This window comes from Borostomias antarcticus, assembly GCF_949987555.1.
Source record: "Borostomias antarcticus genome assembly, chromosome: 5".
Taxonomy (NCBI): Eukaryota; Metazoa; Chordata; class Actinopteri; order Stomiiformes; family Stomiidae; genus Borostomias; species Borostomias antarcticus.
In genome coordinates this window covers 2,089,340-2,106,309 of record NC_140238.1, presented here as the reverse complement: position 1 = coordinate 2,106,309, position 16,970 = coordinate 2,089,340, and the positions used below count along the sequence as shown (strand labels likewise).

At 41.3% G+C, this 16,970-nt stretch overlaps 1 protein-coding gene across 5 annotated transcripts in view; it reads left to right on the top strand.

Annotated features, from left to right (window-relative positions):
* Positions 1-8,378: 8,378 nt before the first annotated feature.
* Positions 8,379-16,970, top strand: part of gabrr2a (gamma-aminobutyric acid type A receptor subunit rho2a) — a gene marked incomplete at both ends in the record, with an annotated part of 15,315 nt that continues 6,723 nt past the window's right edge. For 3 of the 5 annotated variants that reach the window (XM_084437903.1, XM_084437902.1, XM_084437901.1), the window contains 3 exons: positions 8,379-8,506; positions 10,745-10,851; positions 16,730-16,797. In XM_084437903.1, the coding sequence (XP_084294029.1) occupies positions 8,379-8,506; positions 10,745-10,851; positions 16,730-16,797 (303 nt within the window). Of the gene's footprint in view, positions 8,507-10,744; positions 10,852-16,729; positions 16,798-16,970 lie in introns of those variants that run through there. The other 2 variants (XM_084437905.1, XM_084437904.1) reach the window with 1 other exon arrangement.

The window sequence follows — 16,970 nt, the reverse complement described above, 5'->3', positions numbered from 1 at the left end:
CGTGTGAGTGAAGGTTTCTAACTGAAGGTGCAATGTCAATCTTCTCACATGAAGTTACTGAAAAATAATTTGTTACAGTTGACCTGTATTGACCCATAGAAATGTAAGCAATATGTTTTATAGTTTTGTACATTTAATTTGTGACCGATGGTCAGAGTACAAGTAATATAGGATGGGCCTTTATGATCAAATGCTATGCAAGTAGGAGACAGAAATTATGCACGCAGCAATGAAATGAAACTTGAAGGAAGCAACCTTGCCAAGGGAAGAGACTACACCAAATGATGAACTTTGATCAAAAGGTTTTGACCACTTATGAACAGCTAGCCTTCTGAATCTAACTGACTTAACCACCCTGTTGTGTCATTAGGTCACACTACTTCATGTGAATATCCCTTTAAGATGCTTCAGTGGTGCTGTTCCATACAGTCACTCATACCACCATGTGCCATCTTTAGCATTCATTAATTAGCATTCATTTGTATGTACTGTTTAACCACAGTAATTCCAGTGGCCTTAATGTGTTTCATAGTGTTTTATACACGGAAAAGGTACATCTTGATAAACAACCGTAATTAACCAACAGTAATTAGCACAAATTCAATAACAACTTCCACATCTCTCCGACTCCTATGAACCTAAAATCTAATTATTTATTACCCATCATTTTATTACTTATCAAATTCTACTGCAGCCTTTTATTTATTTATTTATTTTGTTAATCAATAAAACAACATTTGTTTACATCTCTGTGCCTGGGTTTCTCCCTTAATGACACTGCCACAATTGATGGAAGCACATTTGTATTCTTGTAGGCTACACTAATACATCTGCCAAACTCCCATATACGATTCAAGGAATTCTTAGGAATAGCAAATCGGGCAACGAGAGCTCCTGTTGTAGCAGTTTTCTATTTTGAAGTGACCTCTGTGCCCGAAGGTCACTTTTGAAAGTGTGGTCAAGCAACACTCAGAGAAATTAGGAAAAATAGCCCTATGACAACTTAGTTTTACCTTGTTGTGATGCAAACAGGGGGCTGAATGGGATTTGAGTAGCATGGCTCACTTGAACAAAGTGCCCACCCAAAGTAATCATGCGAACATAATAAAATATTTAATTACATTGGATAGTACGTTGAAATTATGTAACCTACAGACAATGGTGTTTTTCATGAGGGAATTGGTAGTCTTATAGAGCATTGTGATGTCAGGTTGCTGTCGTGAGATCTTGTCATGAGGTCAAAATGTCAACGCTGCACAGATGTAGACACAGAATGCACACACATACACTGTAACACACACGTACACATTGTAACACACACCTTGTATGGACCACACACACATACAGTGATAATCCCACAGGATTCCAAGCCCTGTGTGTGTGTGTGTGTGTGTGTGTGTGTGTGTGTGTGTGTGTGTGTGTGTGTGTGTGTGTGTGCGCGCGCGCGCGCGCGTGCATGCGCGTTCCTGCTAGGTCACTCAGGGATTGCGTAACAGCTGTGCCTCGCTGGACACTAGTGTGTGTTATCGTCTGCACTACAATGTGTTACGTAAGACAATTTGATGTTTCGAATTATAATCCCCCCATGCAGGGCCGAAAGCTGCCCATCTGTGAGCTCCGGCTTTTCCCGTCACCATCGCGTTCCCTCATTGTTCCAGCATGGGAGGGCGAGTCAGGAGAAAATGAGACAGCAGCCGAATTACCCAGCATACCCCATTCCTCCTCTCCCTCTTGAAGTGCCTCAGATCTGTGAGAAGGTGTCGGCTGCTCGACTGTCTCAGAAAACACTGTCAGCTCCAGAGGGACCTGCAGAGAGCAGGTGCAGGTAGCTCAAATAGTTTGAAGTATCTCATATAGTTTCAAGTAGCTCATATAGTTTCAAGTATCTCATATAGTTTGAAGCATCTCATATAGTTTCAAGTATCTCATATAGTTTGAAGTAGCTCATATAGTTTGAAGTATCTCATATAGTTTCAAGTACCTCATATAGTTTCAAGTAGCTCATATAGTTTCAAGTATCTCATATAGTTTGAAGTATCTCATATAGTTTCAAGCATCTCATATAGTTTGAAGTATATCATATAGTTTCAAGTATCTCATATAGTTTGAAGTATCTCATATAGTTTCAAGCATCTCATATAGTTTCAAGTATCATATAGTTTCAAGTATCTCATATAGTTTCAAGTATCTCATATAGTTTCAAGTATCTCATATAGTTTGAAGCATCTCATATAGTTTCAAGTATCTCATATAGTTTCAAGTATCTCATATAGTTTCAAGTATCTCATATAGTTTCAAGTATCTCATATAGTTTCAAGTATCTCATATAGTTTCAAGCATCTCATATAGTTTCAAGTATCTCATATAGTTTCAAGTATCTCATATAGTTTGAAGTATCTCATATAGTTTCAAGTATCTCATATAGTTTCAAGTATCTCATATAGTTTCAAGTATCTCATATAGTTTCAAGTAGCTCATATAAGTTCAAGTATCTCATATAGATCTCATATAGTTTCAAGTGCTCCAGAGGAGCCTGCATTGACTCTAGAGGCGTGAGTCATGACAGCCACCCCAGACGGATGTGCAGTATCAGATGTCTTTGCTCTGTGTGCGTGTGTCAGTGTTAATTTCGTTAAAATTATTCATCAACGGCCTTTATTTGGTGCGACAGGGTTTATATATGTGCATATCAAAGTTGAGTGTGTGTGTGTGTGTGTGTGTGTGTGTGTGTTTCAAGGTAAGTGTGTGTCAGAAATTGTCAGGGTAGCCATCACACACACACACACACACACACACACACACACACACACACACACAGTACCTGCACAGGACGTCAGCTTCCTCGCAGCAAGGACATTATGCAAAATCAAACAGATACAGATAAATACACACATCTGTCTCACTTACCTTTACATTTTCCAAGGGAACAGTTGTGTAACACCAAAAGGATAGACATTTGAGCCACATCTGGTTCACATACTTGGGTTGCTTCAGTTTGATAGATGGGCACATCTGGATGACTGATTACTCTACCGGACCAACATTCCGGAATCCTTCCGTTGTCTTGACGATAGTGATGCTCATACTGTGTGTCAACAATACCTGAATGCACAGCTGAACTAAAAGGACAATGTTTTTAAGACAGATTTCACTATAGACGCTTTCGAACACCCGTTCGACTTAAACAACGTTTTAACCCCTTTTGCTCCCACCGCCACTGGGACTTAAATCAAGCCCATCGTGTAAGTGTGGATTAAAGGATCACTGTTCTGAAGTCATCAATAGTTAAAATCAACAGATGTTTTCCTGTGTCGCGGGTGCCAAAGGTCAAGATGGACACATGCTGGTATTTTTTCCATTACCAAACGTGTTACATGCGTCGAACGGTCAGGGCGTGTTGTTTAAGAGGCAAAACATGTATGAGATGTGGAGCTAGGTTTCACATGCTGTGGGTAGTTGACATGTGGAGCTAGGTTTCACATGCTGTGGGTATTTGTGGGTAATTGCATGTTATTGTCAACATGCAATTGTTGACATGCAATTTAACACAGTTTACAGTGGTCAATAAATATTTACATAATTTGTTACAAAATATTCCTCATCTTTTTTTGGAGGGCCTGGTTTGGGAGTTTCCTGATTTTGAAAAGAGTGAGAGTTTATGGTGTTTTGGAGCGATCTACATGCACCAATTGATCCATTGTGTGCATTAGAGGTGACGGGTCATATCTGGAGAGTGCAATGTTTGTCAAAACTTTGATATGGGCTGTTGTATATGATAATAAATAACCTTATAACATGGATTATAATGCTAAATTACCGGTCCTATCCTTTAAAGTTATCTATAAGCTAGTCTGACTCAAGTCTTAAAGGGCTAAGGGCTTGGTGGTTGGAATATTCTCTGGTATAATATACCCATCAACTGTCAGACATACAACAGGAAGAGTGACCTGAGTCCCTAAAGGGAACAATCCAGAGTCAGATACCGACTACCGACTTGTCAGTCACCTGAAAGGAATCTTTCAACAGAGGATGTCAATGCTTTGCATCAGATAGGCTTCACTCAGACACACACACATGCACACACACACGCACACACACACACACGCTTATCCCCCTGGTAGCATCCCAAGATAAACCCTAGTCCCATCCCCCACCCCAGCCTGGAAGGAGAATGGATATCGAGCATTTATAGAGCCCAGAACGACTTCATAGAGCCCAGAACGACTTCATAGAGCCCAGAATGACTTCATAGAGCCCAGAACGACTTCATAGAGCCCAGAATGACTTCACTGAGCCCAGAATGACTTCAGATCCCAGAATGACTTCAGATCCCAGAATGACTTCACTGAGCCCAGAATGACTTCACTGAGCCCAGAATGACTTCATAGAGCCCAAAATGACTTCATAGAGCCCAGAATGACTTAATAGATCCCAGAATGACTTCATAGAGCCCAGAATGACTTCATAGAACCCAGAATGACTTCATAGAGCCCAGAATGACTTCATAGAGCCCAGAATGACTTCATAGATCCCAGAATGACTTCATAGAGCCCAGAATGACTTCATAGAGCCCAGAATGACTTCATAGAATCCAGAATGACTTCATAGAACCCAGAATGACTTCATAGAACCCAGAATGACTTCATAGAACCCAGAATAACTTCATAGAACCCAGAATGACTTCATAGAACCCAGAATGACTTCATAGAACCCAGAATGACTTAATTAAGCCCAGAATGACTTCATAGAGCCCAGAATGACGCTAGTCAAAAGTTCCAATTCAGAGTATCTGTTTCAGATCAATACGATACGATAATACTTCGATAATACTTTATTCATCCCGTCAGGGAAATTCAGTGTTGCAGCGTGACACATACAGTAACAATACACAAACACTAAATCACAACAAGACAGTACAAAACAATGAAACATTAAAAGGCAATAAAAGCATAACAGGGCAGTAAAAGCATAAAATAAGCCTGTTTTCAGGAGTACACGCTTATTTTATGCTTTTACAATGGTTAAATTACCATTTAGAAGCTTTAAAGGCATTGGCAAATTATTCTTTGGTTTGGTAGATTTGTAATTTCAGGCTAATGAGCAGCAATAACGGTCCAAAACACAGTTATAAAAATAGGCAAAGAAAGAACAAATAATGATGCAACAACAAATAACAGCAGCACTGACAAATATCAGATGCTGTTCTGAGATTCTCCCATCATACGCCCAGATGCCTAATGTACTTATAAATACCCAAGTGATTGTGGCACAATTGCAACTCGACTTCAAGAGCATTATTATACAAAGAGGTATGTCCAGGGGTCTGGGCACAGATATGAAAATTCCTCCTTTCATCATCGACATTCCCTTAGAACGGCGGATATTGAATTTCACACATCTCCCTCAAAGTTGAATCAAAATGCTTTATTTCGTGCAATTGCAAGAAGAGGAATTGCGAGCCAAACATGAAGCAGCAGAAGAATAGCCACGAGGCTATTGTGAGGCTCAGATGTGAGACTGGCGCTCACAACATACAACAAGGTTGCTGGTTCATAGACTAATCCTGTGTCTGGAGAGCTTGATTCTCACTTGAGAAATACTGCTGGCTATGCAATGACTACTAAAGTTCAATTGCATGAAAATGTCAACATCAACTGCATGATAAAAAAGTTTCTGACCCCTGGAGACAGTGTGACTGCAGAGAAAAGCCTTCCATATGAAAACAAGAGGTGTTTCAACAAAAACAGCTATAATATACGCCATCTTGGATGTTATGGGTATAATGAATGCCATGTATTGTCGACAGCAGTTCAAAAATTCTCATATGATGCTGCTCTCCTATTTTAAGACAAACACCAGTGAAAATGGAACCCTTCATGCTGAAAAGCTGTGTTTTTACGTGCATTGTGCATGTTGTGATGACACTACCCTGCTTAGACATGGGGATCCACATACATGATGTCAGAAACACCGCGTAGGAGGGAAATGGCTTGAGGTACGGCTTTAAGGGCCAGTCGCAACTAAGTAGCAGCTGAATCTTATCCGACTACTGTCAAATCTAAACATAGATCACACGTGCACAACAGGGATTGAATTTGCTGTGCACGATGTTTCGCGGCAACTGAACTCCTCATGAGAATGTGAGCAACGCCATCTGCTCACACACATGTTCGCCTTGTAGCTCGAATATGAGCCTCAAGGCGTACAATATACACACATGTTCACCTTGTAGGCTAAGCCTTGTTTGGGGACATTGTATTATGTAACGCAATGCTCTGATGTCATGATCTGTTCCTCAGCGGGCCCGAATGGTGTGTCTTTCTGTTGGCTAAAACCCTTCTGTTGGGTCTGTAATGGAATTAAATCTGATCGAAAGTAAAAAGATTTGCCAAGGTTCGCTCAAAGAGGTCAAGTCTGGTTTATTGAGAAAACATATGAGCGCAAGGACTTCCAGGATAACGCACGTGAGTGGCATCCAGCAGAAGTGCCGCAGTCTGGTCTTGCGCGGCCTTATATTCAAAGCAATACACAGGTATGACGCTTCCAGGGATGTGATTGGCTAACCCATCTGTACACGTCATATTAAATGGCAGGCGTCATCAACAGTGGTCGAGAATACAGACACGTGACATGAGAAAAGGCGGTAATTCTTGCAGGGACAATGGGACAAAGCTGGAGCAGACAACGTCTAGGTGTGTTGACCTCCTGGAGGTCATCCTGTCATCAATTAGATTAGCACAGCTATGTGAAAGGTTGAGGGAGGTGGTGAATTACAAAGGAGGTGGTGAAACTACAATTTCTATGACAGGTCAAACCCAAATGTGTCAGCTAAATCACCTTTATGTATAGAGGTACAGTAGACATGTAGCATATCCACATATCCACAGACTCAACTTCCACCTATAGCAAGCCTATGAACATCGAACTGTACTTGAAAGAAGTGCACCCGATATGACTACAGTATAATGCTCAATATCATATTTTAACTGGGTATGGGGTCATTTATTTTCTGATTTTCAGAAGTTCTCGCTTCCATTCCATTTACTCCATGGACCCTGAACTGACAGGTTATAGCTAAATGATTTATTAGGCTATAGCAACGCTCGTTTCTCCTTTTAGTGAAAACACACATTGAAATTGAACATAGGAACTCGGGAGAACACAAGCATCAGTGATGGAATTTCAAAGAACAAACAGCACATCTTTCTTTAGACATGGTCATGTAGGCCTACACCATACAGAATCACATAGGGGGGCATAGGCCTAGGCCTACTATATTTACGCAATTAAATGTGTTTTTCTATGAGTATTGATAGCGGATAAAGAAGAATGAGCGAACTGAGGCACTGCAATTGAGTGAACTGTCGGGCTTTATCCCTGTGTAATATGGAAAGGCCAGACTACTTTTACATAACGTATCCTTAAGCGGTATTGGCGTGATTCCAGCTCAGTAGCTGGCTTCTAGCTGACAGAGGGGAGCTCCGGGCACCGAGCTCTGCGAGAATTGCAGCGAAATCCCGGATAAGCTGCGTTCCTCTGGGGCTATCAGAGTGGGTGCTGGGTGAGTGGGCGCGTAACGCATCAATAGACGGCCGCGCCATCTGCTGCAGAGGTCGTGGTGCGTCGGGACGCGCTCTCCAGAGCTCCAGCTGTGCGTCCGGATTCCCTCGCTCTTCCAAAGGAACCTGGCTCGCGGCGTGGAGTCGCGCTGTGGAACCCGGCTGTGGAACCCGGTTGTGGAAGTCACCCTGACAAGAGGCTCGTGCGAAGTACAAAGGGGACTCTGATTGAAAGGGTGGGCACACAATCGTTCCGCGCAATGTTGAAGAAATGGTTGCAACAAGTTGAATGTAATGACACAATTAGCAGGTGCGGCGTGTGTCTACATCGGTCACAATGATGGGATAATATAAGGATATTATACAGTCATGCGTTGATGTCACGAAATGTTTGTTAAATAATGTTTGCAAACACTCATCTCACCCAAACGCGCACCAGCTCAAACGAGGAGTGATTGGGTTCTCTAACTCTTTACATTGAGCATCGAGTTCCATGAAGTTACATCTAATCCTTTTTCCAGCATGTGGACGGTCGCTCTCTGCGCGCTCCCTTATCCGCGGTGACCACCGGCCGTGTGCTTACGAGGACTGGACGCCTCCAAAACAGCTGTGCAGTTGTTAACCAATGACAAGTGGCAGCGAGAAGCCTTTCGGAGTATGGGATCTCCAGCGGTGGCATTCAAATTACAGCCTGCGTAAAGATTGCAATGTTTTTGCGAATCGCACGGATTCCTGTGAACGAAGATGAGCCGGTGTTTCAAGATTTGGACAGAAATGCGCTTTCGGACTTACTTGTAGAAGTGGAAGCTTGAACGCATGATGCCTTATTTTACTATGCCACTCATTTCAACGTTGCTTCTCTGTCTGGTCGTGACGGCGGAGTGTCGTAAGCACGGTCATCGAGGAAAGAGATGGACCGGGGCAGTGGAGACCCCAAAGCATGTCACGTAAGTGTCCTGACGATGGGGTGAGAAATATAGCCCGAGTGTTGATGTCTTTATAACTGAATGTTAATCAATTATTGAAGAATGAAAAACATTGCATTAGGCTATATCATGGCTGAGCTTTTATTTTATGTTGCAACTGGTCTGTTGAGCTTCAACTCAGTTGTTATGATTGATTATATAATTCATCATCATCATCATCATCATCATAAAAAACTCCAACACCAACGACCTGTAGCCTGACATGTGACACACCAGGCATTAAACTCGATTGAGCACTCACTGAATAATGATGAGGATGAGGATGATGATGTCTATTAATATAGCTAATGAATGATGATGAGGATGATGATGATGATGTCTATATCAATATAGCTAAAGAATGAGGATGATGATGATGATGATGATGTCTATATCAATATAGCTAAAGAATGAGGATGATGATGATGATGTCTATATCAATATAGCTAAAGAATGATGATGAGGATGATGATGTCTATATCAATATAGCTAAAGAATGAGGATGATGATGATGACTATATCAATATAGCTAAAGAATGATGATGAGGATGATGATGATGTCTATATCAATATAGCTAAAGAATGAGGATGATGATGATGTCTATATCAATACAGCTAAAGAATGATGATGAGGATGAGGATGATGATGATGTCTATATCAATATAGCTAAAGAATGAGGATGAGGATGATGTCTATATCAATATAGCTAAAGAATGAGGATGAGGATGATGATGATGTCTATATCAATATAGCTAAAGAATGAGGATGATGATGATGTCTATATCAATATAGCTAAAGAATGAGGATGATGATGATGTCTATATCAATATAGCTAAAGAATGAGGATGAGGATGATGATGATGTCTATATCAATATAGCTAAAGAATGATGATGAGGATGAGGATGATGTCTATATCAATATAGCTAAAGAATGATGATGAGGATGATGTCTATATCAATATAGCTAAAGAATGAGGATGAGGATGATGATGATGTCTATATCAATATAGCTAAAGAATGATGATGAGGATGATGTTGATGTCTATATCAATATAGCTAAAGAATGAGGATGATGATGATGTCTATATCAATATAGCTAAAGAATGATGATGAGGATGATGATGATGTCTATATCAATATAGCTAAAGAATGAGGATGATGATGATGTCTATATTAATATAGCTAAAGAATGAGGATGATGATGATGTCTATATCAATATAGCTAAAGAATGATGATGATGATGATGTCTATATCAATATAGCTAAAGAATGATGATGAGGATGACGTCTATATCAATATAGCTAAAGAATGATGATGAGGATGATGATGATGTCTATATCAATATAGCTAAAGAATGAGGATGATGATGATGTCTATATTAATATAGCTAAAGAATGAGGATGATGATGATGTCTATATCAATATAGCTAAAGAATGATGATGATGATGATGTCTATATCAATATAGCTAAAGAATGATGATGAGGATGATGTCTATATCAATATAGCTAAAGAATGATGATGAGGATGATGATGATGTCTATATCAATATAGCTTAAGAATGAGGATGAGGATGATGATGATGATGTCTATATCAATATAGCTAAAGAATGAGGATGATGATGATGTCTATATCAATATAGCTAAAGAATGAGGATGATGTTGATGTCTATATCAATATAGCTAAAGAATGAGGATGTATAGTGCTGACGTAGGTTCATTGAACATGGAGTAACTGCTCTGTTTAGGCCTAAGGGCGCACATGGCGATGCAGATTCATCATGATTAGACATGACCTGGACATAGAAATATTTTGGCTATTCATCAGTGACAGGTCACGGCTGACATGACATCAGCAAGGTCAGCGAGCCAAGAGTCACAAGCGTTTCATCCATCTGTCAACGACAGTTAGTGTAGAGGGGGTGTCAATTTATTTATTTATTTTTTAGAGGGGGTGTCAATTGCCAGAGGTGGTTCAGTAGGCCTATGTGACATTACGTGGTGTCAATGAAAGCAACGTGCCCAATCTATTTAAGTCTTGCATACATTTTGAATATTAATCCCATGCATGGTGTCAAAGTGAAAGGAAAGCCTATTAGCAGCGTGTTAATTAGCGTTTTATTTGTTCTACTGTATCTCCAAGAAAGACGTGTGCTTCTGCCAAGGGATATTAATTATTCACACAGCTCTTCTTATGGCTATGCTGTCTTTTCCCTCAGTTCCTTGACAAAGAAGCCTCCAGATGTGACCAAGTCTCGGAAGCTGAAGACTGAACATCTGCTGAAAGTCGATGATCATGATTTCACCATGAGGCCGGCGTTCGGAGGTATATTCAGCCATTTACAGTGTTTTCTATGTAACAACACACACACACACACCTGGCTGTGCATTTGCAATTCACATTTTGTCACCCCCTTTAAATAAAAAAGAGTTGTTTAATCTGTAATGGGGAAAAAGACGAAACAGCTAAGGCAATGCTGCTACTCCTTCTTATTGCTCTATTGCCACTTCAATCTCTTTCCCAATTAATTTCTGTCACGCCACTGACAACAACTAATATCTTATCACGGAAAGCCAGCAACACCTGCTCTCTCCTCCACTAGTGTAGAATCGAATCAATCATCTTCTCATATCTGCTTCAGTATCTTCAAAAAGCCTTCAACCATCCATGCACAGTATCCTCCCCACTGTCCCCTCCCCATCGACGTTCAGTTAGATGACTTGTCTATGTTCTAAACTGTCTGTCATCTCCCATGTAGCCACGGAGGCCCTCGGCACAGCGGCTGACTGGAAAAGCGTCTTGTCTGGGCGCTGGCAGCGTCTTGCTCGTCAGATGTTGATCTAGACTCAAGCTGTGCGTCTGCTAAGGCTCCGTTCAAGTGTTTGAGATCTGAAGACAGACAAGTCAGATCATCCACTGAGTTTTGATGAGTGAGCTCTAGCCGAGGGCTAACTTTTAATGCTGCTGAGCTTGAAAAGTTTGTGGAAAAAGTGGAAAAATCTATACTTTTTTTTTCAGACAGTCAGTCAGTCATGGACACCGCTGTGAATAGGGCTGTCGCATTGAATACATTTCTCCTGCAGTAATATAGGGTGGCTCAAACGTCCTTTAGCCGCGAGAATGGTCACGGTAGAAACAACTTATGAACTTTCAACACCAAACAACCTACTCAACTCAAACCCTCCCTCTCCCCGCCCAGTCCAGTCCAGTCCAGCTCACACATGCACACAGAAAATTCCTCTTTTGCTCGTTTTCCCCAGCCGGGTGAGGAACGCTCCACGAATTTGCGAGTCGGTAGGCTAGGCTATTCAGTATGATCCCCCAGGTCATTCTGAACCAATATCTGTCATTCAACTTTATCCGTAATCCCCAAAGTCTGATTGTTAATTCCTTGTGTCAGTTATGTTTGTGGGCTCTGTGAGCAGCAGATGGGGTTGAGGAGGTCACAGCACAAAGGACTAAAAAAAAAAACAGTCTACAGTCACAAACAGCTTCCCAGTAGAGGGAACATCTACATGGAGATAATTGTATTGGGTTAGTGGAAATAGGGGGCTTACTGGTGACAGTCTACATCAAAGAGTGCAATACGCTTGCAAACATTACAATGTATTGCATGAGCGTGCACGTTTTTAGCATTCAAATTAGAATTAAGTGATTTCTTGTGCTTGGGTTTGCTAACTCATGCTTGGGTGCTCTCGGCCCAAATGGGTTTGGGTTTTAATGGGTTGTACAGTGGGAAATTTGATGCAAATGTACCCATGTATGCAACTACTGTGTGACTTACATCCACCCTTTGGCACACGCACGCACGCACGCACGCACACAGACACACACACACACGTGTGCGCACACACACACACACACACACACGTACGCACACAGACCTATGCACACACAGTACACACATACATGTGTACATACACGCACACACACACACACACACACACACACACACACACACACACACACACACACACACACACACACACACACACACACACACACATATATACCATACACATACAGGATAACCAGCACAAGTGAGAGTGTGGTGTTGGCTAATACATGGGTGTACTATTGCTCTTAGTCCTGGGTAAAATAACGCATTAAGATTATTGCTAATCCATGCTAAAGAGCACGGCCAGATTATTTTGATATATAGGGAAAGCTTAGCACTGTTACGAGATGTTTACTGGACATCGAGGCGGCGGTATGCTTTTCAGAAAAGTAACGGTTTAGAGGTGTTAGGGATTTACTTGGGAGTCAAAGGTTCAAATGATTTTGGAAAGAGTACTGGTCTCACAGGGCTGTTGGATCGTACTAATCACACCGGGCCTGCTGTGAAAGGCCTCATCATGGGATGCAGATTCAATTACTGGACCAGATTGTATTGTGAGTCTCTCCCCACATCAGAAGAGTGAGGAGGAGTAATCCACTGACGTTGACATCCGTTCGGACCCAGCGGTTCTGGTCTGAGAGGGAAAGACGTTCTCATCCGGCTGTGTACACAGAGAGATGGTTCCTCACTTACCGGGAACCTTCTTCTAGGCTACTTATGAAATTCATCTGCCAACAGAAAAATGTCACGAGTGGCCGAAGCTTGAGGCCGCATTCCCAACCAATCAGCCAAGTGACGTCCTATACCCTACGTGTGTCTGTGTCCTTTGAGAGTAAAACCAGAGTAGCTCATCATAGTTTTTGTTGTTGTTGTCCTGTTGTTTTTTTGTTGCAAAAAATTTAAGCTGTGTTCACTGACGGATGGGTTCCCCCAAACCATCTGGAGATGCTGGCTTTGTGTTGTGGCTAGATTTATTTTAGTGTAGCCTAGCATATCCTGTTGTAAACTATCTTGGCATAGCATATACTGTCGCTGCTAGCAGACGATGCTAATGATTATAGGCAGATTAAAATTGGCAGAGATTCCCTCCTCCGGCTCCATGGATTAGCACATGGTGCTCTGCCAACAGCTGTTCTCAACCGGGAGACTGCTGCTCAGTTTTGTACAACAGTTTAAAATCTAAGAATTGTAATTCAGTTCAGTAACCTAATATGAAACTGTTTAGTCATCGATTATGCAAATGTATTGTCTTCCTACGAATTCATTTATTTGTCTAGCTGTGACTGCTACACAAGGCAAAGGTTGACATTTGGCCGCTGTGATGCATGGAGTTCAGGGGGTTGAAGAGCTTCAAACACATGTAATATGTAGACTATACATGTGATGATATACATCAATATTATCACTTTAATGTTATGAATTAATTCTTATATCGTATTAATTATTCATAAATGTCCTTTCAGCTCAAATTGACACCAGGCAGCTTTGTGATGGCAGTTGTATAATGGAACCAACTGTAATGGTGCTACACAGTCTTTTCACTTTCACCATTCAGTTTACACTGTCCAGATAGAAATATTGCAAGTTTTGAAAAGAGAACACTGTATTGACCAGTGCTCACCAGAAATAATTAGTCCCTTGGATTTCTAGTTGGGGGGATGGGGGGTGATTGAAAACAACACTATTGAACTCACCCTAGGAGCTGTGCTTCTCTGATATTCAAAGGTCAAAGGCCTCTGTAGGAAGTCATTAAAACGCTTCAAACTCAACAGAGGGGTGACAGTATGTGTTTTATAACATAACAGGATTGTTTATTTGACCAGTCAGGAGATAACAGGCTGCCATGGGACTGAATGAAGATATGAGACAGACTCTGAGTGTATCGACCCAAAGGAGATATCTTAGTTCAGTTAAGATATCAACTTAACTGAACTAAGATATTACTAACTAACTGAACTAAGATATAACTTATCTTACCTTACTTGTCCTGTCTGTCTGTCTGTCTGTCTGTCTGTCTGTCTGTCTGTCTGTCTGTCTGTCTATCTATCTATCTATCTATCTATCTATCTATCTATCTATCTATCTATCTATCTATCTGTCTGTCTGTCTGTCTGTCTATCTATCTATCTATCTATCTTTCTATCTATCTATCTATCTATCTATCTATCTATCTATCTATCATATATCTATCTATCTATCTATCTATCTATCTATCTATCTATCTATCTATCTATCTATCTATCTATCTATCTATCTATCTGTCATCTATCTGCACACAGGAAGAGTATGGTTGGGAAGAATATGCAGTATTGTTGTTGCATGTTCCCTCTGCAATGTGGCATAATAACAACAGCCTAGACACGCCTTGTTCTAATATATTGAAAATGGTGTGCAGTGTTTGTGCCAAGAGTTCAATTAAGATTTTCTTTTTTGTTTTCATCCACTGGTGCAAATCAAAATTGGAAATAGCATCAAGTCGCAATGCATATCTGTGTAGTTGCTCCCACTAAAAAGATAATATACCTAACATCCAGCTCTGATAGATGCAATGACTGAGCAAAAATGTGAAGATACTTGTGCTTCAAAGATATTTGTGCTTCAAACAAAGACAGCAGGACGGTTGAAACTTGAAATCAGTGATTATTTTCTCCAAGACTACAGTAGCGTGTATTAATTTGAGTTATGAATACAGATGCGTATAGCCTATTAATTTGAGTTATGAATGCAGTAGCGTGTATTAATTTGAGTTGTGAATGCAGTAGCCTATATTAATTTGAGTTATGAATACAGTAGCGTATATTCTTCTAAGTTATGAATCCACAGACAGTGTTTGATGGAGACCACTGCCTCATTGTCAAAGTAAGTGAAGAGTAATCCCAAACTGTCACCATATCCATTCTCTGCTCCTAGATTCAATGGCCTTGGGACTGTAATCTAGCATTTAGCGTCTCTGCTAATCTCTTTGGATTATAAGTGATGCAAAGTGGTACAAATCGCTCGTAAATCTTCAACCTCAGACCTGTATTAACTGTGTGCTGTGCGTTATTGTACACTCCAGCAGATGTGAACGTTTCATACTGTTTAATGCCTTTTCCTCATTTCATTGGGGCTGGAGGTGATCAGATAATATGTACAGTAGAGACGGATCAGAGTAAATAAGTGTTGAGATTTAACTATATTGCTACAGTATATGTTAAATCAAGAGGGATTAGTGACTGAGCTCCTCTGGGGAAAAGTGTCTTTGTAGGCTGCGGTTTGGCTCTGCTACAGCAATTTATAAAAGTTCTGCCCCCTGGTACTGTGGCTCAATGGGTCGGGGCGCGTACCATATGAAGGCTAGTCCTTACTGCAGTGGCGTGGGTTCGAATCCGGCCCACACACTTTGCTGCATGTCTTCTCCTCTCTCTCTCTCTCTCCTACATTTCCTGTCTGTCCTTACACTGTCCTATCCCAATAAAGCAGAAATGCCCTGAAAATATCTTTTAAAAAAAGTTCTGAATGTCTGGGCAGAAGAGCTTTAGAAACATTTTTTTTTGTTTAAAACGGAGGATGGCTCCTCCTCCCACAGAGGGCGTGGCCACATCTGGTTCAAACCGTGCACATGTGCCCGATGTTCAATCAGAAACACGCCCCGTTCTTCTACAACCTTATTTGGGAGTGTGGGCGTACCCAAACCCTCAAACTGTAACCCTCCAAGCAGACTGCGTTTACCCACGAAGACTGAATTTACCCTCACAGCCAGCAGGTGGCGCGTCAATTATTACGGATCGGGATTCCATTGAATTAGATTAAGGATTAAAGTGGTTACAGAGGCAACCCCTGTGGGCCGACCAGCAGAGTTGCAAGGCCATGACGCTGACAGAGACCCGGAGGTTTTGGGAACTTGGCGTGCCCTACTTTTTGAGCCAGAATGCTCTTCAGAGTACACTTGTGTAATTTGATGTGATCCCTCAGTTCTCGACCGCTAAATCTGGGCTAAATCCCTGTCCTGCCCTGCAGGCCCAAAAAAAAGAAAAGCAGGGTCATATTCACTGAAAGTGGGGTCAGTGGAGGTCATGTTTGAGAGCCAAATATGGATCCACCTTTTTATGGTCTATTTGATATGCACTTTGCCTGAACTGAATTGTGATGATATTTGTGATGGCTGCTGGAGATGATTTTGGATTACTGTTTGTTGTGCTTTTATATGTCTATTTAGTATGTGTTTTTTAAACGCACACAATTTTTTACACACACAGGTTTTTTTCTGTAATTTTCTTACGTTGAAAATGTTTGATTACGTTGAAACCCGTAGCTTATAGCTTGCCCTATTTCTGAAGCTTGTTTGTACTACAGTATGTGTGTGTTTACTCTTTTCGTTGACAGGCCCGGCTATCCCCGTCGGAGTGGACGTGCAAGTGGAAAGCTTGGACAGTATCTCTGAAGTAGACATGGTACAGTAGGAAGCTCTCCTCATCCTTCTCTACGCTCAGATACAACCCATGAGCAAAGCGCAGGTCACAGCGTGATCTTAAAACACCACAGGCCATCCAACAAGCATCATGAGCTCACCTGCATCATACCTCCACGTGTCTCGTTTTCTGGTTTAGTCCTGTGTGATGTAATA